The following is a 25,501-nucleotide window of genomic DNA, read 5'->3' on the forward strand; positions in this document are numbered from 1 at the left end:
CAGGAAGAAATGTCTTATTTCTCTGGGGTGTGCCAGTGACCTAGCCTTCCAGAAACTATTTACCTGTACATATCCCTCTGTGCTTGTAAAGTCCACCTTTTTTTCTTTTTTTCCCTTAAGCATAAATTCTTGAGGTGAACAGTAGACCTTCAGAATTCATTGATTTAATCTGTTATTACGTGTGTGTGTAAAGAGAAATCCTAGCTAGTAGTCAGGGGGCCAAAGAGTAACAGCAACAGCCAAACCTTAGTTGTTTCAGAAACAGAAAACACTTTGGCAAAGTTAATTCACTGGATTAATGAAAATAATGGTACTGAAGGTGCACTCAATGCCCTCATCCAGGTCATCAGTAAAGATACTGAAGAGGACAGGCTCCAGCACCGACCCTTGGGGAACACCACTTGTGACTCATGACATTGCTGGCTCATGTTGAATGTTTCATCAGTTGACACCCTCATATCCTTCTCCGGGCTTCTTTCAAGCCGCTCTCTGCACAGCCTGTATCTGTGCTTGTGATTTCCCCGACCCAGGTGCAGGACCTTGCCCTTGGCCTTGTTGAACTTCATAAGGTCGGTATGGACCCACCTCTCAAGCCTGACCAAGTCCCTCTGGATAGTATCCCTTCCCTCTGGTGTGTCAGCTTCTGCCTTATCAAGTTTGCAGATGACACCAAGCTAAGCAGTGTGGTTGATACATTGGAGGGAAGGGAAGCCATCCAGAGGGATCTGTACAGGCTGGAGAAGTGGGCCCCTGAGAATGGAGTTAACAAGGCCAAGTGCAGGGCACTGTACTTGGGCCAGGGCAGTCCCAGGTATTTGTACAAACTGGGGGAAGATCTCCTTGGGAGCAGCCCTGCAGAGGAGGACTTGGGGGTCCTGGTGGGAGCTGGACATGAGCCAGCAGTGTGTGCTTGCAGCCTGGAAGGCCAACTGTGTTCTGGGCTGCATTAAAAGAGAAGTGGCCAGTGGGGAAAGGGAGGTGATTGTCCCCTTCTACTCGGCTCTTGTGAGACTCCATTTGGAGTACTGTGTCCAGGCCAGTGCTTTTGGGTGCCCAGTAAAAGAAAGAGCTCTTAGAATGAGTTCAGAGGAGGGCCACTAAGATGTCCAGAGGGCTGGAGCACCTCTCCTAGGAAGAAAAGTTGAGGGAACTGGGCTTTTTTAGCTTAGAGAAAGGAAGGCTCCGGGGAGACCTCATTGTGGCCTTCCAGTACTTGAAGAGAGCATATAAACACGGCTGTTTACAAGGGTGGATAGTGACAGGACAAGGGGGAATGGTTTTAAACTGAGACAGGAGGTTTAGGTTAGATATTAGGAGAAGGTTTTTCATACAGAGAGTGGTGACGCACTGGCACAGGTTGCCCAAGGAGGCTGTGGATGCCCCATCCCTGGAGGCATTCAAGGCCAGGCTGGATGTGGCTCTGGGCAGCCTGGTCTGGTGGTTGGTGACCCTGCACATAGCAGGGGGTTGAAACCAGGTGATTGTTGTGGTCCTTTTCAACCCAGGCCATTCTATGGTTCTATTATCTCATAAGTTTCTTAAAATCTTTCAAAGAGAGGCTACCTAGTGTTCAGTGTGCCACAACTAGCTGTGTTCTAAGATTCCATCCTCACACAGCTGCTGTGAATATACTTATTTGTAAATTTAAATACTTTTGTAGTAGCTGAATGGTGTGAGTTGTATGAAATTTGCTATTCAGAGTTATATAAGTAGCTGGATATAAGAGAGGACCTGTGGCATTCCCATGGAATGCCAGGGGGGGATTACACCTGGTAGACTGTGAAACGCAGCCCAAGCTGAGACCTGTGCAAGTGTGTACATGTAATGAAGAGGTTTATATTCTGTAGTGGCTCCTAATGTAGCTGCAGCTGTGTATTGAGAGAAGCCCTCAGGCTTGTTGCAGTGAGTCATGTTTCAGTCTCACGCTTACAACATGAAAACAGCAACCAAATGAACAAAAGTAATGTTGGGTTGAAGCACACCACTTACGTTCTGGTCATCTATTTAAAAACAGAAGAGAAACATTGCTACTGCAACTGGAAAAGTTAGAATCGTGTAGGAGTGAATGAGGATATGTGTATTCTAACATTAGTAATTTACAGGAAGCGTTGTGGGCTGTGTTTATTTTGACTGCAAGAACAGAGGAACATTCAGCACCCAGCATCAATTAATTGATTTGGATTTTTCTCTTTTTTGTTACTTGGAGATGTACATTTCCTAGATGTGCCTTAGTTGGCATCACAAGTCTCCTACATCAGAGAAGTGAGTTGGGCTTCGTTTTCTTCTTTGCTTGCCGATACCACTGTGTCAGCATACGAGCCTTCTTGTCACTGCTTGAACTAGGGAGGGAATGATGCCACTGTAAAATTACCAATGGATATGAAAATGTCTTCTTTTACTTTGAAGAACATAACAGAATTTATTTTTCTGTGAAAAAGCATTTTGTATGACCAAACTTACGGCACAGCACCTACCTTTCAGACAGGAAGAAAATGCAGGATTTATTTTGGATGTTAGAAGTTTTGAATCTGCAAGCGTCTTAAAGTTATCTGCTTTTTTTTTCTTGCAGGCTATTATAGAAAAATCAAAACTGAAAGGAATTCCTATCATTATTGATGCCGTAAGTATATTTTTGATTGATTCAGTGGCTTAACATTTAAGAATCTATTCAGAAAATGGTTTTCTTGCTGTTTCTTGCAGGATGGACTGTGGCTTATTTCACAGCAGCCTTCTCTTATTCAAGGGTACCAGCGAGCTATTCTTACTCCAAACTACATGGAGTTTAGCAGACTATATGAGGCCATGGTGAGCTATTTCCTTTTTTTGATACTTAATTACACACAAGTTTAGTCTCATAGTCTATAAAAATAAACACCCTATTACTGCACTAAGCATTATGTGCTGCTTACTTATATGCAAGATAAGCATTGTCTGGGTTTTCGTTCTAGGGCATAATTGCCTCAGCAATGCATATTCTTAAACAGAGCTCTCCTTTACAGAAGACGCTTTCTTAGATACTTCTGGTGCTGCAGTGGATATAGAATAAAAATACCTGGAAAGACTGATGATGATACTTTTTCTTTTCCCCACACATGCTGAAGTAGCATGTGTTCAAATGTTTTGTTCTAGTAATAAAATACGTATTGTGTATGGAATTCTTGTGTTGTAGCTTAGAGACCCCGTAGACAGTAGTGATCATCATGGATGTGTTTTAAGACTCAGCCAAGCCTTGGGGAATTTGACAGTTGTTCAAAAGGGAGAACGAGATCTTATTTCAGATGGAGAGAAAGGTAAGTGAAATCTCTTGCTCTTAGCAATGTGATTTTTTTGTTTGTTTTAAGTTGAAGTCCGATGGTTGACGCCATAGTAACTGGTTGGCTGTATTCTGACAATTGAGAAGGAGGAGGAAAAGGCTGTCTTTGCAGATCACCCTTAGGTGCCTTATGTAAGTTGGTATTTTAAAAGAAGGCTATTTACTTGCTGAAAAAAAAAGTTGCTGATTTTATTTTGAATGTAAATGGCTGTAACAGATGTCTTATATTAAATGCATATTAAGAAACTCATTCATAGAATCATAGAATGACTTGGGTTGGAAAGGACCCCAAGGATCTTCATGTTCCAGCCTCCCATTCTTTATTTTTGTAAGCTCTTTTAATGTCCTTCACTGAGAAGGTTTAAGTGACACTGCTAAATCCATGCAGAATAATGCTGTTGTTACACCATGTATTGATGTGTCTGAAAAGAAGATGTCTTGAGGTTTATGGACCACTTAGTTGTTTGTTATTGTCTGCCATGGGGTTGTAGATTAGTATGTACCTAAGTGACTTATGTATTAGCCCTGACAACTTTTCTTTGATTTAGCTCTAGATCACCATTACAACTTTTTATAACAGTCACTTACTAATATGGTTTAAGCATGTTTAATAAAATTAGCCGCTTGTCTTATTTTAAGATTGTTTGCTGTGATAAGTATAAAATGAATTCATGAGTGTCTTCATCCCATTTTGACTACATGGCATTATTTCATGTGCATAACAAGCAGCAGCTCTGCCCCAAATTACTTGACGTGCTGAACTCTGATAAATATCAATGCTTTCAGAATCTTTTTGCATATCCTTTTTCACTATTAGGAGCCATGGAGTCTTTTATAACAAAAAAATACATGTAGTACCGTGGTTGGTTTGTGCAGAGCCACCTTAGAATTATAGAATCACAAGGTTGGTAAAGACCTACAAGATCATCTAGTCCAACCATCCTCCCATTACCATTGCTACCACAAGCCACTAAACCATATCTCATAGCTCCTTATCCAGATGCCTATTGAACACTGCCAGGAACAGCAACTCCACCACTTCCCTTGGCAGCCATTCCAGTGCCTGACCACTCTCTAGGAGAAAAAGTTCCTTTTTATGTCTAATCTAAATGTCTTCTGGTACAGTTTATGGCCATTTCCTTGGGTCCTGTTTGTTGGCTGGGAGAAGAGGCCAAACCCCTCCTCATAAAAGCCTCCCTTCAGGAAGCCATAGAGTGCAATGAGATCTCCCCTGAGCCTCCTCCAGATTAAACAATCCCAGCTCCCTGAGCCACTCCTCATAAGACTTGTGCTCCAGACTCATCACCACTTTCATTGCCCTTCTCTGGACACGTTTCAGGGCCTCGATGTCTTTCTTGTAGTGAGGGCCCCAAAACTGAACACAGTACTTGAGGTCTGGTCTCACCAGAGCTGAGTACAGGGGGATGGTTACCTCTCTACTCTTGCTGGCCACACTATTTCTAATGCAGGCCAGGATGGCACACTACTGTCTCATGTTCAGCCAAGCATCAACCAACACCCCCAGGTCCCTTTCCTCCTTGCAGTCATCCAGCCACTCAGCCCCAAACCTGTAGCACCGCACTGGGTTACTGTGGCCAAAGTGCAGGACCCAGCACTTGGCCTTGTTGAGCCTCATCCCATTCATCTCAGCCCAGTGATCCAGCTTATCTAGATCCCTTTGAAGGGCCTCCCTACCCTCAGGCAGATTGACACCATCTCCCAGCTTGGTGTCATCTGCAAACTTACCGAAGGTACGCTCAGTTCTCTCATCTAGGTCATCAATAAACATATTAAACAAGATGGGCCCCAGTACCAATGCCTGGGAACACCACTTGTAACGGGTCGCCAGCTGGTCTTGATTGCATTAACCACTACCCATTGGGCATAGCCCTCTAGCCATTTCCTTACCCAAAGAAGGGTATACCTGTCCAGGTGATAGGCAGCCAGTTTCCCCAGGAAAATACTGTGAGAGACCGTGTCAAAGGCTTTGCTGAAGTCTAGGTAGACTACATCAACAGCCTTTCCCTCATCTACCAGTCTGGTCACCCAGTTGTAAAAGGAGTTGAGGTTGGTCAAGCACAACCCGTCTTTCATGAACTTGTGCTGGCTGGGCCTTATCCCCTGGATACCACGCACATTCTGTGTGATCTCACCCAAGATTATTTGCTCCATACCTTTCCCTGGTACCGAGGTCAGTCTAACAGGCCTGTAGTTCCCCAGATCCTCCTTATGGCCCTTCTTGCCTCCAATGCAGATAACCAGGAGCTCGGGGTAGATGGTGGAGAGCAACTCGGCAATCAACCCTACCAACTCCCTCAGTACCTGAGGGTGGAGCCCATCCAGTCCCTTGGACTTCTGACATTCCAGGTGGAGGAGGAGCTCTCTAACTGTCTCCTCCTGAATCACCAGGAGTGTATTCTGTGTTCCAGCCCAGACTTTCAGATCAGGGCATAAAGTGCCCTGAGGATAACTGATCTCCATATTAAAGGCAGATGTAAAGAAGGCATTGAGGACTTCCACATAGTCCCATTAGTACAACTACTGTAGCAGACTGCAAAGCAAGCTGAGTCTGGAAACAGTGCAGTTATGGCTGTGTGGTGAAGGACTTTGGGTCGTGCAGCACTCAGATTGCCTTACATGAGGTCTACTGTCATATTTGTACCAATGGAAGACTTGACTTGCAGCCTTAGACTATCAGTCCATGCTTAAAGGAGAATGATCCATGCCAGAGGAAGAAATACCATGGCTCCAGTTTACGTCAGCTAGAGACCTGTAGAGTACAGTAGCAAATCTTCTTCCTGGGGTTTATCTGTCAACCATGTTATTTTTGTGCAGGCTCGTTGCTTTTGTGATGAATGTTGGGAAAACTGGGTGGCACTTTGGGCTGATCACATCGCCTCATTTATCTCTGTTCTTTTGAGTTGCTCTTTCTGAGATAAGTATATTCTCACTGCTTGCTGGAGAGAGGAGACACACAGCATCTGCTGTCTGTGGTCACACAAGGTTCAGAAAAGGGGAGGAAGCAACTAAAAGTGTTTGCAATTTCAGTTTTGTACGGTCAGGCATGGCACGAATCTGGTGTCTGTCTCATGTGTTTTTGGGGCTTTCACTGGTGTGTTTTTTTGCTCCACCTTTTCCTTTGTCTCACATTCTGATATTCTTTTCTCTTAGCCAAGCAGCTTTTTAACGTGAAATAAAAACAACTCCGTGCCTTTGTAGCAATTGTTTGATGCAGCTGTGGGCCGTGTTCGTGTTCTTACAGTGGTTATGTGATTGATGGCTTTCTCTCTCCAGAATTACAGACATTACAGGTAGCATTACTGAGCCATGAGAAAGCAGTTGTCAAGTTTAATACAGATTATAGTGTCTACTACAAACACTGTGTTTAGTGTTGCTGGTAAAGAGCTCCTGAGAATTCTGCTGGAAAGACTTTAGCTTCCTTTTAACAGTAATGGTCTCTGGGTCTGAGAGATACCATTGGTCAATTTATGAAGGGCTCTTCCAATGCAGCACGGAGCATGCTGTCGTGTCACTGACCTTGAATTCTCTCCCAGGTTTTCCGTTCTTAACTTGCTGCTTTTTTCATCTGTCCGTCCTTTTGATCTGATGTCATTGTTTTTCAGCTGGGACAACATACGCGATGATACCAGTGTGAGGGAAACGCAGATACTGGATCAGGCAGTGTCCTCTGAGCTCAACCAAATATTATGAAAACATCTATGTTCTCCTTTTGCCTTTTATTTTTCATATCATCATCTGTCCATCGTGCTTTAGCCTTACCTGTTTTTAGGCCTTTCTTGCTTGAGCTCCTTTGCTTAGCTCACCAATACTGTAGTGTCTAGCATCACTTCTAAACGTTCTCCTTTAGGCAGATAATGCATGCACTCTTTCTGAAGAATTAAGTCTCACTGCTCTCCAGAAGAAGTAGAAATTGCAGACTTAACCATGTAGCTGTGGCGTGCAGTGCTTGGCTGGTGTGGAAAGAAAGCGTTTTGAGCATACAGAGCTTTGCAGCAGGGAAAACAATGTGTTGGTGAACACTTCTTAGCTTAGGGCTGATTGTAGTGGTTATTCTCAGTGTACTTTTCTTCATGTGTCTGCAGGAAATGCATTTGACAATCTACTTTTGTTAGTGCTTTGGTAGTGAGCTGGAAGTACAGGTGTTGTCGGTGAAGGACTGCTGTTAGCAGGTATCTCTAATCAGAACAAAGCAGCACGATAAGCTCTGTTTGGAAGCTGAAGTTTAAACTAAGTCACATCACAAGTAAGGCAGATTTTATTAAGAGTCAAAGAAATTAGCCATGAGAATAACATACCTAGAATGCTGATAGATTCCCAAACCAATGTCAAGACACCTTTAAGGTTGTTTTTTACAAATCACATCAGATGATGATTCAAGTGGTTCTTTGGAGCCTTAAAATCAGAACTGAATCACATACATGGCCTCTGTGAAATCAGTAATGATCCTCCACTACAAATGAGGCTCTCCTAAAGTGTCTCAGCTTCAGTTACGAGCTGCCAACTGCCCTGTAAACGTAATTGGCAAGATTTTAAATTAAGTTTTATATACTTTTTTTCTCTTTCCTTTTGCAATTTCACATTATAGCTCGGTCTACACTTGTTGATTCCCTGCTCCACAAAGATGAGCTTCACCATGCTCTTAGTAGGTGATATCAGTGCCATCACTGACCAGGGTAGGAATGAGTACCCAGCCTATGGGGAAAAGGTAAGTCAGCTTTTATTCACTATGGCACAGCTCTCTAAGGCTTTCTTTTTATTCTTCATTGGAGAACTGGTCAATAATAAAGTGTGGTTATACCTGTCTTAGTTCCTAGCAAGCTTAAAATTTGGCTGGGTCCTTGAAATAGAGAATTTATTTTGTTGATTGTTTGGGGTTTTTAGTTTTTGTTTTGTTTTTAATGCTATGATGAGTTTTTCCTGTGCTTTTGCCAGGACCTGTGTCTGTCCTCCCCTCCTTTCCAAAAGCAGAGCTCATGGTAGCCAGCCAGTTGCTGCCACTTGTCTTCTCCTACCTGGAGCCAATGGTAAAACATTTCACTCCTGTTGCCCAACTGCATGGACAAGAAAAGCAGAGCGTGTGAAAGGGAGTAAAATTTACTGAATAAGGGGTAAAAAACAGCTCTTACTCTGAATCCCCAAACACTACTTAAGAGTTTCTGCCACTTATTCTCTACATGGCTAGAAAAGAAGCTATTCAGTGCCTGTCAGTCCCTTGCTTGCTTAGCTAGAAGCTGTTATGGTATCCAGCTGCCCAGTAGATTCTGCCTAGATTGTAACCAAAAGGCACGACCTTCAACTACTCTCCTGCTTCTGCAGTCCAAGTGAAACAGAGCTCTTGTTTACCATACACTGCCCTACTCTGTTGTCAGCTACATGCACAGCTCAGCCTGTTGTCTCCCTGGCATTACTCATCTATTATAACATCCATCCCCTGGCTCCTGCACCTATTCAAGGAAAGAAGTACAAAATTCAGTTTGTTTTCTTTTAACTTACACTACCTCTAATATCTCACCCTCAAGGACCTAGCTAAGTTTTAGAAGTGTGATTAGCAAATATAAAAGTATAAACACCCTTTATATAAAAGCCAACTTACATTTTTCCACATCAGTTGAGTGGTTGAAGGGAGCTTATAAGCAGGAGGGGGACCAACTTTTGCATGGTCTGATAGTGATGGGAATGGCTTTAAACTAAAAGAAGGGAGTTCTAGTTGAGATGTTAGGAAGAAATGTTTTGATCTGCCTGCACAGTTTGGGCTGTGAGCTCCTTTGGCTCAAAGCTTGCTGGTAGAGATAAGGGGTAGCATGAGGCCATGGTCTGAATGCTTCCCCAAATGCTAATGTTTATCTTATCTTCAAGGCATACTGAAAAGGGACTGGTGGTAACTTATTCTATGGTACCTATTCTAACGTGTGTGACTCAGTGTGCCAGGGCGTTGTATTTGGTGCATACAGCTCTGGCAGTGTTTGTGTGCTGTTTAATTGCTGAAGTGGTGGTGGAGTTGTAGGAACAGGGCTGTGGTTGTCCTGACTCTAGTAGCTCTCTCTTGCCTTATTTCATTCAGTGATCTCTTCAGTTACAGCATTTTTACTTCTGCTTCTTACTACAGTCTGTGTGTGCTCCATGGTGGCAGGGAGTCGGGTTGATTGTTTTTCGGAAGGCTGCCTGCCATAAACTGGTTTTCATTAAAACTCTGCCATTAATTATACCAAGTTAGTTTTTCAGTTCATCACCCTGTGAAATAATAACATCAGATCTGGTTGCCAGGGACTATTAAAAAACAGAATAGCACACTTCACTCCAACCAGCAGTGTGACTGGCATCGGCTGCCTGTCTTTGCCTCTGAAGGTCTTGTTTCTCTGTTTATCTCATCCACTCGTGTCCATCCAGGCTGGATGGGGCTTTGAGCAGCCTGGCCTAGTGAGAGGTGTCCCTGCCTAGAGCAAGGGGTTAGAACTAGGTGATCTTAAAGCTGCCTTCCAACCCACACCGCTCTGTGATGCTATGATCTCATAGAGCTCTCGCAGCATCGCCACCAGTTGGCACTGCTCAGTGCAGCGCTGTCAGGTCACCCACCTGGTTGCTGAAGAGCCGCTCTATGCAGGCAGTGGGGCACACTCAGTTGGGGTGTTGGGCTGGCAAGGGTGGAGAAGGCAGAAATGTGTTCTTACTGCTGTAGGAGAAGGTTGGGAAGAGCATCTGGAAGACTTTGTCCTCTGCGGGTTGGGCAGTGTGCCAGGCTGTGTCAGCGCTGCTGTGGGATTCCTTCTTTTGTTTTAAAAGCTCTCAACAGCGACTGTTGTTCAGAGGAGCTTTTCATTCCTGTTCACACTGCCTGTTGTAATGTTCGTCATCCTTTTATTTAGAGATGTTCTTTGAGGAACGGAGCCTCTTTGCGAGAACCGGCCGGGCGTTACACCTTTCCCCCTCATTCAGTATATTTCCTATAATTCTGCTTCTTTGAAGCTATTGCTTGGATTTGTTTTCCAGCATCTCTGTACAGAGTACAAAGGTCTGCCTTTGTTGCTGCCCATGAGGTACTCTGCACATATCTGAGACTTAGAAACAAAAGAGCACTATTTTTTTTGGTCGCGGGGTGTTATAATTGGCCACTTTGAGGAGATCTTACTTCCCTGCACAGCTCAAAACTGACTGTAAGGTTGTGGGGCTGCAGAATAGTGGCAGATGGTGACATACAGCTAATAAGCGGGGGCTCGTACTCAGCTGTCAGTCAGAAGGCCTCAAAGCTTTTGAACAGAGGATTTCCATCCTGCCTCCTGCCAGGAGTTCAAGACCTCAAAGCGAAAATCCTGTGAGATACCATCTTCAAAGTAGCAGAATTAGAGGTAATTTCTCCAAAGCGCCGTATTAAAAAAACATAAAATCCACCTACGAGGGCATACCTTTTTCAGATACCTCGCTCAGCAGAGTATTGCACTTGTGAAATTTGACATTAACTCCTGCTTGCTGAGAAACACTTCCGGAATCTTAATTTGGGGCTGGGGGAGGGGAGGGAGGAGAGCAGTTGGGAATGTTACGTGTAGGGAGCGCTGCTGTGTTGGTGGTGGCTGATGAATCTTTGCCCTCCCAGTGGCAGTAAGAACACACAACTGCCCGGCCTCCTGAGCCCAGCAATTGCTGCTGGAAGAGTTGGGAGGCAATGGGAGTGAAGTACAGTTCTCTGCTGCACTGAGTAACAAAGAACTGAAATGAGCTATGCAAATGAACTGAAAAGGGTTTGCTCGTGTTAAGTAGGTTTTCTTTAATCTTGCTATCTAAGAAGGCTTACCTGCAAGGCCTTCATTTTATGCACAAACAGATTTTTTTCCCCATTATCTGAAAGACACGGTTACTCTGAAAAATATGAATGGTAATCTCTTTATAACTCCTGGGCTGCTCCGTCACACACCTTGGAGAATCCCAATGTAAAAGCTGTTGGCACCAGCAGCGCTTTGCTTTGTACTGCCTGTACTGTACTGTGTGTGCTTATAACAGCAGCATTGGTGGTGGATGGAAACATGAAGCACTAAACTGCTGGGCGGCAGTGTTCCCTGCAGGCTGAGTGGAATGAGGTCCGTGCGTTGTGCCACGTTACTTAACCAATGGTTGAAAAGTAACTGGGAAGTGTTTATTTCAATATTAACACAATTCTTTTGTGGTTGACAAACTAGTGTATTTCAGTATACTCTGCTGCCTGCGAGTTCCCTCAGAGCTTTGCTCCCACAGCCACAGCAAAATCACGCTGTACAGAAGAAGAAACGCACCTGACTGGTTCTGGTTTGCTAATTCACAGTGCTCGTATGCAGTCACGAAGGAAGCAGCCGGAGATGTGGAGGACAAGGAGACCTCCTTTCTGGTTCCCTTGGAGTCTTAGCACACTGGGCATTTCTGGCTGGAGCAGAAAAAACAAACGGGTATGGATATTATTGATCATTTCTTACTTGTTATTAGCGTGTGTTCCCCTTTCCAGTTCTTTCTGTATTCTTTCAGTCTTGGATATTTGGAGAAAGGGTATCCAGGGCTGAGTTTTGAAGCTTGAGGCTGAGTTCTGCTTTGCTGGGTGCCCAACTGAGCATGGCTGACTGCAGCAAATGCCAGATCACTGCTCCACATTTCGTTTTTCTCTAGTTAGTGTGCAAAATAGTGAATGTAATGATCATCAACACCTTGTTTCCATCACATAAACCATAACATATCCAGAATGGAAAATGAAAACGGGATTGTTGGTGTATCTGAAGTTGCAGCGGTCCCTAAAAGAGTAACTTGGTTTTATGTAATGAAAAGGGTGAGTTCATTTGTGTACATGGTGTACACCGGATCATTGGAGAGATCAGCAAACCCTGCACATGTTCTGCAGACTTTCTAGTACAGCACACAGGGTTCTCCTAGTAAGTAAGCAGGATGTTGAGGAGATGGCTTTGGAATACCATAGGCGTGAACCTGGTGCTGTAGAACATAAGAACTCACATCTGTGCTGCCTGCTCTGTGGGAGGATCAGTGCTTGAATAGCGGGCATGGATACACGGATACGCTGTTAGGTAGTTCATCAACGCAGGGAGAGCTTCAAGAGTTTCTGTTGCGGCTTTCAGGTGTTACAGTGCTCTTGTTAAGCTCATTTAATGGTACGTAATGACCTTCTGTGCAGTTGGTGAGGTATTTATACATCTAACTGACTGCCACCTGCTTGCCCATGACCCCAACACTGTCTCAGAGCAGTCTCCTCTGTTGCGTATGGGGAAAGGAACTCGTGTTACACCCAAGGACCAGCTGAGGTGAGGGGTGGTTGCCTGACGCATCCCATTATAAAGCACTTTTTTACAGCAGTGTGGCAGTGGAAGGGCTCGGTGTGCTCCAGCTCCATCGCTGAGGAGCTCCCTGGTCCTTTATAGGGTTACTTGCACTGGCTGGATCAGTGTTAGACAAGACTGCTTTAGCAAGAGTGTTCTGCTATGGTTTATATACTGTTTTGTTTTCCTTTTAGTCAAAATCCCTTCCTCGTGGCTGCATTTGGAGCTTGCTCTCTGACAAGGCAGTGCAACAATCAGGCCTTCCAAAAACTGGGACGTTCAATGACCGCCTCCGACATGGTTTCAGAAGTCGGAACAGCTTTTAGCAAACTTTTTGAAACCTGAAGTCAAAGCAGAGGAGGAGAGAAGACCGACGACTGCCAGTCATTGCATTTACAGTAGAATTTAAGTCATGCACCCTTCAAGTGCTGTAGCAGCATCGGTATGATAGGTAGATTTTTTTTTATTCTTAAGAATAGAAAACTATGATTAATGTAGATATTTTTTAAGAGTTTGGAATACAGAAATGTTTTGGCTGAAAGAAGCTGTAGCTGCAGATCTGTTATAATATAATAAAACTAAGCTGAAAGTATCCCTCTGTTCTTTTTGATAGTTATTGAGCAATAACTGAAATACGAGCAGCAAAACAATGCACTTGAGACTTAGGTAAGAATAAAATTCTTCCACCAGCTCAACCGAATTTCCTACATTGCACCACGGTTGTCCTGATTTCATCCTTAGACCCTCCGTCTAGAATCCTAACGATTGCACTTCATGTTTTGCCATGTAGTATAGTCACTTTAAGAAGCAGAAAGCCAGCCTCCTTGGAAAGGGAATGCATGAGCGTTGCTTTAGATGTTGAATGTAACTAGTTGCCTTTTCCGTTCCCAGTCCCAGAGGCAGCATTCATTTTGACTGGACATCCTTCCTGCGAGGTCTCGGCTTTGGGAAGATTCCCCCATTGCACAATAAGGATATACTGTAGGTATGTTAGTATTAAACAGCATTTATGCTTACCTGAGAGAAGAACTCTTTTCTAGTCCTTTAGCTGGTCTCAGTCATCCAGAACTGGGCACGATGACATGTGTCATGTTCTCATTCAGAGAGGTGCTAGGCAGGGTAGGAACACCGTGCCACCAAACCAACTTGCTCAGGCTCTTGGGCATAATGGCAGAGCAAAGTGTTTGAGAGCTCAAATAGCTGCTGAACTGGAGCTCTGAGAACATGAGCACACATAGAAGTAGGTTGGTATCTGTTAGCCAGCAGGAATATGAACTGGAGGAACTAACAGCAGACAACAGCACTTAACTGTATAGTCAGAGCTAAGGCAAGCAGCTGTGCACTGTGAGCCACGGGAAGGAACAGAAAATGGCAGCAGGAGCTAAAACAGCTGTTAAATATTCACTGCAACCACTGTTTTCCAGCTCCAGAGTGGAGCACCGTGACACGTACGCAAGGCGCATCGCTCCCTCATACCCTGCAATAGCTTCCCACCTGGCGTCAGGCTGCTCTGCCTATCGCCCCTCTGGCCCTTAGCATTACTACTCCTGTATGCACTGTGACTACTACCTCACCCCAATGCGTTTTGTTTTTCTTTTTAACCCAGTTAACCTGTTTTGTAAAATGGGTTTTTAAACGTTTGCTCATTTTGGTCTATGAGGGTTCGCAGACTTCTTAAAGCAGAGCCCGACTAACTGTCTACATGTAAGAGATGGATTTCTGCTGTTTGTTTAAGCAGTTTTCTACCCGGCCAACATGCTGGAGGAAACCAAGGTACCGGGATTTACCTCCTTCATTCCAGAAGCCCCGAACTCCTTTCAAAGAAACAATCAGGAAAGTGAACTGATATAAAACAGCTGCTGGATTTCCTGCAAACACTGGGCAAAAGGTTTTGTATCTATAGAGCAGCAGTGGCAGCGTATCAAAAGGGCACTGTAGCAAAATGGCACTTGTAGGCCAAACCAATGGATCTCCATCAGTATGGACCTCAACCTGCCCTGTTGGTTTTAAGTCTACAGAAGAGTTGTAACTTTGTTCTTCACCAATGTACTCTAATAATAATTGTTATGATTTTTTGAACGTTCTGGAAATGTAGCAATTCCTTTCAGTAGGAAATAAAAATATAGCAACTTAACCCTGTGTTCTGAGCACGTTTGTCCCCCCAGAGTTGGGCTGCATGAAAACTGTTCCTGCTTCCAGGTCATGGCAGCACAGAGCTACAGCAGCAGCACGCACACAGCACACGTCACCTCACCCCTATGTTTAAGGGGTGTCACCAAACCACACCTGACAGCCCCTCTGCTTTCAATACTAAATGCTGATCCAAGCTGCAGCCCTGCCCTGCACAGAGTGACCCTGCAGCCCCGGGCAAGGCTGGCAACCCCTGCACTGGGTGCTGACTGCTTGCTCCATGGGGGCTCAGTAATGGGACCAGCAGTGCATCACATGCACCACCTCCTCCCTCTCCCGTGCTGACACACACACCCTGAGCCCCTGTGCTCCCAGAGCGGGGGAAATCACACTCACCTCTGCAAAAGCAAACTGAAAAGGTTACACCTTATACTTTATTAGAATAGGAGCAGTATTTACAACACAGCAGCCAAAAGCACAAGTCCAGCGCTGAAGGCTCAGCTTTTCTCCTCAGCTCGCTGCTTTGCTCGCCCACCTTCTGCCATTTCCCACGTAGAAGCTGTGCTTCTGTCCTGCAAAGAACACGCAGTGGGTCAGGCCCGGCAGCTGGGATCACAAAGGGTCAGCACCTGCCTCACACTCGCTCTGGGTGCCCCACAATGCACCATGTGCAGCTTTGAGATGGCACTGACAGCAGCCGCCGTCCTGCAGCACTGCCAGCCTCAGCTTCTGCATTTACAAGCTGTCCTGACCGAGCAGCAGAGCTGAGTTTTTAGCTGTGTTCAAACAGGGAAGCAGATGTTCTAAGCTTCCCACGGCTCCCTCTGCTTTCACAGCTGCAGTTCAGCCCCGTGGTGCCCTGTCCCCACAGCTCCAGCCTGCTATTAATGGCAGCACTGAGAACGCCTCTCATGCTCAGCAAGTAACAGGGATGCGTGCGGTCACCCCTTCACATGATCCCGCTTCATATCTGCCCAGTGGCAAAACAATGCAAGGACACTGAGCACACGGCTCGTGTGAGAGGAGCACCGTGAACTGCTGAGCAAAGCAGGGATGGTTCTGCATATAAGAAGCAAGATAGAACCAAGGGCTGAAGCTGAGGTGAGAAGGGCAGTGCGACTCAGAGCTGGAAGCAGCAGCACCCTCTGAAGCAGCAACGCAGCATCATGAAACCAAGAGGAGATGGCAGCCCAATGACGGGACTTCTCGAGCACAGGCACAGCCGGGGTAATGCAGACTAAAAGCAGGACGCACCATGGAGAGAGAAGAGGTACAGGAGCCAGGGAAAGTATGTACAGCTCAAAGTGAGGAACAGACCCTCATGAGCAGACCCACCCTTTTGGTACGGGGGTGTAGGTAGAGGGAAGGCAGCATCTCCACCAGTCACCTCAGTTTACTTTCCCGTTCCTCTTCAGTCTTCAAAAATCAGCACACATCACTCCCAGCCCTTCTTCTGTATGGAACTGGGACAATCTCAGCATTTATGGACATGATGGGATTTTCAGTGGCAAAACAGCACTCCCTTGGCAGCTACAGAAGGAGCTACAGCTTGCATGGGGACACGAGGCTGAGCATCAGGACAGGCCAGCAGTGCCATCAGCTGCCTCCTGCTACTGCTGTTGTACAGGGACAGGGCACACTGATGGGGGAGCTGTGAAAGGGCACAACTGGATGCTGCCTGACAAACCATGGCCCATCTCACACGGGGAGCAGCTGTCTTCTACCTTGATGTGGATTCCTAAGGCACCCAGGTCCCCACGCAGACTGTCACAGGCCTCCAGGAGAGGTTTTCTCTCCTGCATCAACTGCCGTCTCTTCTCTTTCTGTTCTTGTTTTGGTCCTTTTGCTCCTTCTTCCATTTGCACAGTCTCTGTGACTTCCGGCAGCACAAGAGCGTAATTACGGACCTTTGTGCGGAAGCTCACGAGCTCATCCATCACATTTGAGAGCAGAGCTGTATTTCCTCCTTCCACCGCAACCTGCAAACCAAACATGGTGCTTTAAAAACATCTGAGAATGAGTTCAAAGTCAACCACAACTCAGCAGCCTTGCCACCTCTCTTGGTTGCATGCCTTCCATTACAGTGATGTAACTGAAACATCGCAGCCCCTCCTCCTCGCACTGGACAGAAGTGAGAAGAATCACAAAGTCACCCAACACTTTAGGCTGGAAGGGACCTCACAGCCCACCCACCCCAACCCCAGCCATAGACAGGGCTGCCCCCCACCAGCTCAGCTGCCCATGGCCCCTTCCAACCTGGCCTTGAGCCTCCAGGGATGAGGCACCGCAGCTTCTCTGGGCAGCTGTGCCAGCACCTCACCACCCAAAATTATGGCACAGTCATACTTTCAAGTAGCTCCATGCGTTCCCAAACATGGCTTAGCAGCAGCTCTCAGCACAACAGAAGCCCAGCTCCGCAGCTATGAGCTCCTCAGGAGAGAGCACACACACCAGCCTCCTACCCTGTGTCTGAACCCCAGCCCTCCTCACGGAGTACAACCAAGGAAAATCCGGCATTTTTTAATTGAAGAATCATAGAATCACTTGAGTTGGAAGGTTCTGGTTTGTCAGAGAATCACAGAATGGTTTGGGTTGGAAGGGGCCTTTAAGATCACCTAGTTCCAACCCCCTTGCTATAGGCAGGGACACCTCCCTCTAGACCAGGTTGCTCAAAGCCCCATCCAGCCTGGCCTTGAATGCTTCCAGGGAGGGGGCATCCACAGCCTCACTGTGCAACCTGTTCCAGTGTCTCACCACTCTCACAGTAAATAATTTCTTCCTGACAAACATTCTGAAGAAGACGTTTATGAGACTGAAAGTAATAAATGTTAAGAGCCATGAACCTAAGGCAGGGAGAAGAGCACAACCAGGAGTTGGACTCTAAGATCCTTGTGGTTCCCTTCCAACTCAGGATATTCTGTGGTTCTATGATTCTTTGCTCACAAGCTCCAAATGGGCAATGACGCCTTCCATGCATGGGCCAGAACCCCAGCAGGAACTGGGGAGGGCTGCCTAAGACAGAAACATCTACCACAACTTCTGTCTGGTCAAACCCATCCTAAGTGCAAAACACATTCACCCTACCTGCCTGTGGCTGTCCGGGCTCCTTCTCTCACCCATAGAGAGAGGTAGCTTGCACCCAGATGACTGTACTAAATGGGACTACTGCGGAAGTACAGGGGGTTATGTTAGACTACACATACCACATACCGCATACCTAACAGTACCAATGTAAAGGCTTTCAAGTGGCAACTTTCTCATTTCATTCCTCAGACGCGCGTTACTACAACGTGACAGCTGCAGAAGTCATACAGGGACACCCACAGGAAGAAACAGGCTCCCGCAGGGCTTCATCCTTTTCTGCCCGCTCAGACGCTTTCCTAACACACCACAGCAGAAACCGCAAGCAATGCAGGAAGGTTTACCCAAACCAGAAATAGCTCTGTTACCTCTGATGCTTTTAGCAAGTGCGCCACAGAGCATAACGCTGACACTGTTACTACGCACCAGCGCATCCCAAAGAGGAGTTTCATACCTGTCTTTCTTCAAAGGACATCCCGAGGGCATTAAAGAAGCTTTCTATATAGGAAGTAATGCTCCCGTACACAACCGAGCTTCTAGGAGATCCAATATCCTGTTGAGAAACAGAAGAGATGGCCCAGTCAATACACATTACAAAACTCAGCTCTCAACAGCCCAGCCCATGGGGGAAACTGCTGCTAATGGCACAGAGCCACCCCCAACAGTAAAACCCAGCCAGGTGGGGAATGACACAGCACGGAAGGGCTCCACCATGAGAACCAACTGAAGATAAAAGTACAGGTTCAAGGGCATTCTTAAAATAGATGACAAAAGAAAACCCTCACACCACCTTCAGTGAGTATCTTACTGATCTAAGCAAGACTGCTCTGAGGTTGCTTGCGGTGCTCTACCATACTCTGGTAGCACCAGCAGCCTATTTAAGAACATGGGCCTTTATTTATTTCCTCCGCACTTATTTCAGCTTTAAAGAAGAAAAAATCAAGATTAAGTGACAGATTGAGAAGAGATTGAAGGGACTTGCCTAAAAAAAGAATAAAGATGCAAACAACCAAATCAGTAGCTGGGACTGGCTTTTATCCAGTATCTCCAGCAGGATCTGAGATAAAACACATACTGAAAATTGCAAAGGATCTGAATTGGAGGGAGCTCATGTGAAGCACTGAAGAAAAGGGTCAGGAATGTACCAGCCGAGATAAGGACTATGAGAACATTAAAGAGGAACGAGGCACGTTCACATGAATTCACTCACAGCTGTTAAGGAGGGAAAGAACACACCTCTTGTCTAGGAGTCTAAGCCTCAGGAGCGGGGCTGCTCCCAGACACATTACAGAGGGCTCAGAGCTGAACTCAGGCACCAACATGCACCTGCAGCTCACTGTGCCTTCCTGCCACAGCCCCCCAGAACAGCCACCCCCTGCTCCCCCCTTAGGTCGATTCCTATGCACGGACAGTAGGCAAAGAAGCGCGGTAAGGCCATAAAACCTGCATCACAATTAGCAGCGTGGCACCATGGCTTCAGGCCTTTCAAAAACCTCAGGTATAAATAATAGAGGGCAGCAAAAGAGACACACTTTGTACACAGTGAGGCATAAACAACAGCCATATACAATTCCTGCTACACGGTCAGGACAAATGGGTACCATTAAGGTCAACAATTTATGGAGCTTTGTTTCTGCCGTTTTCTTACGTGAACAATAAACTAATCTGTCTGCATTAAACAGTGGGACAGTGGACAGCTGTCATTTTCTGATCTCTGTATCCTAATGGGTTACCTTAGTAACAGCCTTAAGCTGTCTGTTGCCATGGTGAATGAGGTCCATAATTGCTGCAACAGCCCTGGAGGTGTCGAAGTCATCTGCAAGCGCAGCCTTCACATTTACCTTTGTGCTGGCCAGCCTGCAAGGAGAAGAGGCAGCGTTTATGACAAGACAAACAAGATGCCAGCAGTATGCTGAATTCATCAGCTATTCAGCCAGATGGAGTCATCGAAAGGACACTGCCATCTCCTTCTTAGCTGCTCTGGGAGATGCTGCACTGGTCAGGAAAGCTGCATTTCACATCTGCAAAGGGAGAAACCTGATGCCTGTCAAAGTGTTGGACCTGTTCAATAAATACATCACCAACCAAAGGAACCAGCAACAGCATAGCAAATGCTTGCCTAATCATTTAAAACCACATGGAAAATTTGCTTGATGTTAAGCACATCAACTATTTGCTAAGCCCTTTATTTCCCCAGCAGCCCACTTCTTGTGCTGGTGGCACATTTCTGTCCCAAAGCCCTGTCCCATGCCTTGCTCCAGCACTTGACAGGAGAGCTCAACCAAGGCTGCAAACAGCACCGGCAGCTTTCTCTGCTAGGATGCCAGATGACCTGCACGCTGATAGGCACCGACCCCAGGGGCTGTTTCACAATAATGCCCAAGGAGCACAGTTAGCTGGGGACCTCCAGCTACTCCAGCTCTTCTGAGGCTCCTCTTCACCCTGTTTTGCCTGTTGCAGAGTGGTTTCACCTGGAATGCCCTCCTGTCTCAGGTATCAGGTTGCTGCCACCCTAAACCCACCCCACCCTAAGCTCTCCCCTGTGACTTTCCCCTTCTCTTCCAAAAATATGAACTTTGTGCCACCTTGGTTGCCTTTATATTTAACAACACACAAGGCGTTACCCTCTTATGTTTCCCACTGACAATCTACATTGATTTCCTCACATGCCTCACACCTCCAAGCCTTATCATTCACTGTCACTGCCATGGTCTCAATAACCATTACTTCTTTCCCTATGCCAACTATATTGGCCAATTTCTGAGCAACCCTTCTGCCCACTGCCCCACACCAGGATGTCAGCATATGTGACATATATGCAAATCACTGCTCATATAACCACAGTCTTTAGATAGAGGGAGAGCACTTACCTTTCCCACAGTACATCTTCTCTAACAGGGTCACACACCAGCTGTCCTTTTATATAAGCGTTCGCGTCTCTAATAAATGAGGAGATTGCCTGGAGAATGTTCTTGGCATCATTCATGGTCTCATCGCTAAAATCTACAGCTAAGAAAAAGAAAAAAACAAAGTATCTGAGCACTATGATACAGAGGATGTGGCTGCCATACCCAGGCACAGTATTTTGGCACAGTCCTTCTAGCAAAGAAGTTTGTTATTCTTTGCCACAGTGAGCTTTTCTTTAAATTACTTGCACTCTCGTCCTTACGTTGCACTAAGTCAATTACGTAGATCAACATAAAAGACAATTCCTATAGATCCCAACATACAGCCAACTGAAAAGGAATCGGACTGTTGATAAGACTGTTTGGAAGTTCACGGAGGGAACAACTACCTGATTCAAAGGGTTTTTCTGTACCCAAGTGTTGGATGGGACATGTTTCTGATCATCCCCCCCTGCTGAGGTATAACCCTGGGCTGCGTTCATCAGGTTTTCTACTTGTGTGCAATGAAAATCTGCATTACTTTCCCACTAACGCTGGTCTTAAATTTAAGCTTTACAAAGCTTTTTAAAAGGCTGAGGTGGTGACTTTTAGAAAACGGTGAGGTACTAAGAGAGATCATTGATATCTGCTACCATTACTCAACCCATTGCCCTGGTTACAGGGCTCAGAGGGGAATACTCGATGGAAGTTTATTCTGATGAAGCTTTGATTAAATCCATTCTTCTCCGCTGATTCAGGGCATTCTCCTGAACCGCCACACACTGCACACCGCCATTCAAGCTCAGAAAATCTCTTAAGCCTGTTCCAGAGAGCAGCAGAGGGCTTTGGAGGTCAAACCCCCATGCCTACAGCAGCTTCACAGCCCATATGCAACAGTGAGAGCAAAGCCACAAGTGATGGAATACAAGAGGAAACCCAGTGACTCAGGACCCAAGCCCACAGTCAAGCAAGGACAACACATTCTCTTTCAAAGTCAGGGATGGCAGGAAACATCCCAAATAGGTTTAGGCTACAGAAACCTCCTTAGGAACAAAGAGGAGGTGCTTGGGGATCTCATTCCTGATAAAATTACTTTGGAAGCAGACAGCAAGGCAAGGAGGAATGAAGTAAATTTGTCTTTGAGCAGAACTGAGCTGATGGCACAGACACGTGCTGACAGACTGCATAGCAAGTACCTGACTCTGCCTGCTTATCTGACACAGCTCCTGCCATCGGCATCGCATCCTGCCAAGCACTGCAGACCTCCCAGCAGTTCTTATCTACAGAGCAGCTTGCTGGCAACACACCACCACCACCTCCTTTTATCAAATCTGCCTGGATTTACAAGATAGCCCTCTGCTTTTATCACAGGGAGACATTTAACCACTTAGAATTGTCACATCCTTCTAATACGCATTCAGATGCAACCAGTTCAGGAGGAGCAGAGAAGGATGATGTGCAGGCACTCAGAGCTGCGGGGTTCAGTGTCATTCGTCACCTCGGAGGCAACGCAGCCATCAGCTCCTACTTACAGAATAAATGCGTGTGTGACAGTGCTGTAGGTGCTAAACCTTTTTCCTTCATCCTTTGTTTCAGTGTCACATTCACATGAGAGTTCCACGTGCCCCCAGCTGCAGACCAGCACCACTGAAGTGTGCACAGTTTATTTCATCCCATGAGGATGGAAGGTATTTAGACAAAGATACTTTCCTAAATGCTGGCTTAAGACCAATCCTACAGGGAATCACAGAATGGCTTGGACTGGAAGGGACATCAAAGACCATCCACTTCCAATCCCCTGCCCTGGGCAGGGCAGCTAACCACTAAAACAGGCACAAGATCAGGCTGCCCAGGGCCCCCCCTAGCCTGGCTTTGAACACTTCAGGGATGGGGCTGCGACAGCCTCTCTGGGCAGGGAACATTTCCACCTACAAGGTGAGAGCTCCAAGGCACCCCTGGAAATCCAGGCTGGGAGGAACGTGAGGAGCCACATACACCTTCTTACCTGAGCTGTATCTGCTGCGCAAACAGAACATCCTGAACTGATCCGAGGAAAACTTCTTCAGAAAATCCTAAACCCCAACCACAAAAAAAGACAGCTTTAGCATTATATCGAACCATTTCTCAACCTGCTCTTTAATCCTCTCACACTGGTTTTACAGGCAAACAGACTTTACAAACAGCCCACGACAGTAGCTGAAGATAGGATTAAAACTCTAATTTAGAGAACTGGTCTCACATCTGAAGTTTAATGCCATTAACATATAAGATAGATGTGCATATATGTAGAAGACATTGATATACATGGAACGTCAATCATGAATATCAGACATTAATAAATATTTTGTAGCCATCATCATTTGTGCATTAAATAAAGACTTCTGTAGAAAACAAACCAAAGCCATCAGACCAAAATGAGGATGTGACCTTGCAGGAACGGACAGCTCCCAAGTATTGCAAAGCTTGTGAAAGACTGGAACAAGAAAGCAACATTTCTGGAGCATGTGAAGGAAAACTGAGTGAATAAAAATAACCCTTTATATATATATACACATATATTGCTGGAATTTATCTATGCTGGCCACGAAACCTCATTAATTTCACCCTACTACTTATCTAGCTTTAACAATAATTTATTACCCCTACAAAGAACTGTTTAAATGCGTGGAAGGTACACTGATAAGACATTCAATCACTCGGCAGCTCTGCTCTCAGCACGAAGGTTGGACAAGGTGGCCGATTAACTGCTACTGCACTCCTGATTTTTAATTTGAAAACCAGTGATAGGAAGTTTGTAACACTGAAGCATCACTGCCAATACAAAATCATGGGGTGAAGCCAGCGCAAGTGAGAAAACGTGGAAATGGCATTTGCTTAAAGGTGTATATTTTGAGGTTTAGGTTCTGCTAGAAGCCCAAACATCAAAGAGCCTGAGCGCAGAGGGCAGCACACATCAGCACTATGCAGTCTCTCAAGTGGAAATAGAAGCAATAGAGGCAATCGGGGCAAACTAAATCAAGAAACAGACTGTAATACTAAGTGGCAGTTTTTAAAATCAACTCTGTGTAACTTTATGTGCTCAGCACTCTCAGAAGCTTTATCATAGAATCACTCAGGTTGGAAAAGACCTTAAAGATGACCAGCCAGATAGACCAGCCATGACCTACCCATACTACCCTAACTAACAACCCTCTGCTAAATCATGGCCCTGAGCACCACATCCAAACAGTTCTTAAACAAATCCAGGGTCGGTGACTCAACCACCTTCCTGAGGAGCCTATTGCAGTGCTTAACAAGCCTTCCTATGAAGAAGTTTTTCCTGATATCCAACCTAAGCCTCTCCTGGCACAGCTTAAGGCAATTTCCCCTCATCCTGTCACCTGTGAGAAGAGACTAGACCCACTCTCACTGTAAGTACCTTTCAGACACTGGAAGAGAACAATCAGGTCTCCCCTCAGCCTCCTCTTCCCCAGACTAAACAGCCCCAGTTTCTTCAGTCTCTCCTCATAGAGCACATTCTTCAAGCCCTTCACCAGCCTTGTTGCCCTTCTTTGAACCTGCTCCAGCACCACAGTGTCCTTTATGCTAATATGTGGAAGGAAAACAATAACACTAAAACACGGAAATGGATTCTAATGAGGAATTGTTTGAATTTGGGAAGGGATTTCTGGAAATTACTTCTGTATTTCATTAAAAACAGAACACGGAGAAAGAAAGTAGCATGGATCTCCCAAAGCGGGTTGCTTGGCTGTGCATCGCCGCTACGCACTTGATTTTGAAGGTCAGAATTAATAATCATTAAAGAAAACAAGAGTAAGACACATGAAAGAAACACAGAGAAAGGATGAAGGGGGAAGAAAAATAGCGCAGCTGGATAGAGAGCATCCAGTGCCCCAGCAGGAAAGGAGAGCCATGCCTCAGTGCCTGCCAGGAATGCATTCTGCGCTCCTCTGCCACCACAGACAATGGAAAAGCCAGCGGCACCATCAGAAGCTGTGAACTGTTCAGAGCACACATTGCAAAGTACCACACAAGGCTTAACATCCAGGATGCAGGAAGGCCGCATGGGAAGAACTGTGGTTCGCTGGACTGCAAGTTACTTGAGGGAGAGGATTAATACTTGCTAACCGTGTCTAATCGTGAAATTAAAAGACGAGACCAGCATGAGAAGAAAGCTGGTCTTGAATTTTTTGTTGTTAAGCACATTGTTGCTCTCTACAACTGCCTCCTGCAAAGAAGCACCACTGCAAAAACAGAGGGGAACATTTCCATAGGTGTTTTTTTTCATTGCATGTGTTGCATTAATGGTCGCTTCTCTGCCCTGTCTACAAAATCTGCTCAGACTCAGGAAACTGCTGTGAAAACTGTGAGCGATGGATAATGTTCCAGGGGGAGACAGGGCTTAACTGCATGCAGACAAGACAAGACGGGTAGAATTAAGAACAAAGCAGCTCACGCCAATTTAAAAGGATTGTAACTAGATTTCCACGGGGGCAGAGGGGAACATATGTGCTGAAGCTGCCTCTCAAGCTTTGTCTCAAGGAAGAAAATTACCTGCTTCTAACAATAGGTGTCAGCTAACACTGGAGCTACGTTGGTGTTATGTATCGTGCATCACAGACATGGTGACACTGCTCTACGCTGCACCACAAACCTGAGCTCAGTCTCTTCATGGGCCTTCATGAGACAAACGATAACCCAGATGCTACTGAATCACTCCCTCTGGTTAAGGGTTCCCTCTCTCTGACACACCAAAACAAGACAGTCATGCAGCCTGGTGGTAATTA

The 25,501-nt window shown here is 45.8% G+C and overlaps 2 protein-coding genes across 27 annotated transcripts in view; one reads left to right on the forward strand and one right to left on the reverse strand.

The window, feature by feature from the left end:
- Positions 1 to 14,752, forward strand: part of NAXD (NAD(P)HX dehydratase) — a 45,592-nt gene extending 30,840 nt beyond the window's left edge. For 4 of the 12 annotated variants that reach the window (XM_015851431.2, XM_015851433.2, XM_015851435.3 and 1 more), the window contains 5 exons: positions 2,570 to 2,620; positions 2,701 to 2,805; positions 3,170 to 3,290; positions 11,625 to 11,745; positions 12,813 to 14,752. In XM_015851431.2, the coding sequence (XP_015706917.2) occupies positions 2,570 to 2,620; positions 2,701 to 2,805; positions 3,170 to 3,290; positions 11,625 to 11,745; positions 12,813 to 12,963 (549 nt within the window). In that variant the 3' untranslated portion in view covers positions 12,964 to 14,752. Of the gene's footprint in view, positions 1 to 2,569; positions 2,621 to 2,700; positions 2,806 to 3,169; positions 3,291 to 7,919; positions 8,040 to 11,624; positions 11,746 to 12,812 lie in introns of all 12 variants that reach the window. The other 8 variants (XR_014941745.1, XR_014941764.1, XR_001552567.2 and 5 more) reach the window with 6 other exon arrangements.
- Positions 14,753 to 15,160: 408 nt separating this feature from the next.
- The window catches only part of CARS2 (cysteinyl-tRNA synthetase 2, mitochondrial), a 32,192-nt gene continuing 21,851 nt past the window's right edge, over positions 15,161 to 25,501 (reverse strand). For 7 of the 15 annotated variants that reach the window (XR_014941781.1, XR_014941771.1, XR_014941773.1 and 4 more), the window contains 6 exons: positions 22,720 to 22,786; positions 20,700 to 20,838; positions 19,563 to 19,686; positions 18,284 to 18,382; positions 16,084 to 16,727; positions 15,161 to 15,320 (listed from right to left, as the gene is read on the reverse strand). Coding sequence is in view for 6 of the 15 variants with exons in the window: in XM_085535197.1 (XP_085391323.1) it covers positions 15,246 to 15,320; positions 16,473 to 16,727; positions 18,284 to 18,382; positions 19,563 to 19,686; positions 20,700 to 20,838; positions 22,720 to 22,786 (759 nt within the window). In the remaining 9 variants the exon portion in view is untranslated. Of the gene's footprint in view, positions 15,321 to 16,083; positions 16,728 to 18,283; positions 18,383 to 19,562; positions 19,687 to 20,699; positions 20,839 to 22,719; positions 22,787 to 24,132; positions 24,300 to 25,501 lie in introns of those variants that run through there. The other 8 variants (XR_014941787.1, XM_085535197.1, XM_085535210.1 and 5 more) reach the window with 2 other exon arrangements.

The sequence above is a fragment of the Coturnix japonica genome, chromosome 1, assembly GCF_054131305.1.
Source record: "Coturnix japonica strain WE chromosome 1, WE-NBRP24, whole genome shotgun sequence".
In the NCBI taxonomy this organism is placed as follows: Eukaryota; Metazoa; Chordata; class Aves; order Galliformes; family Phasianidae; genus Coturnix; species Coturnix japonica.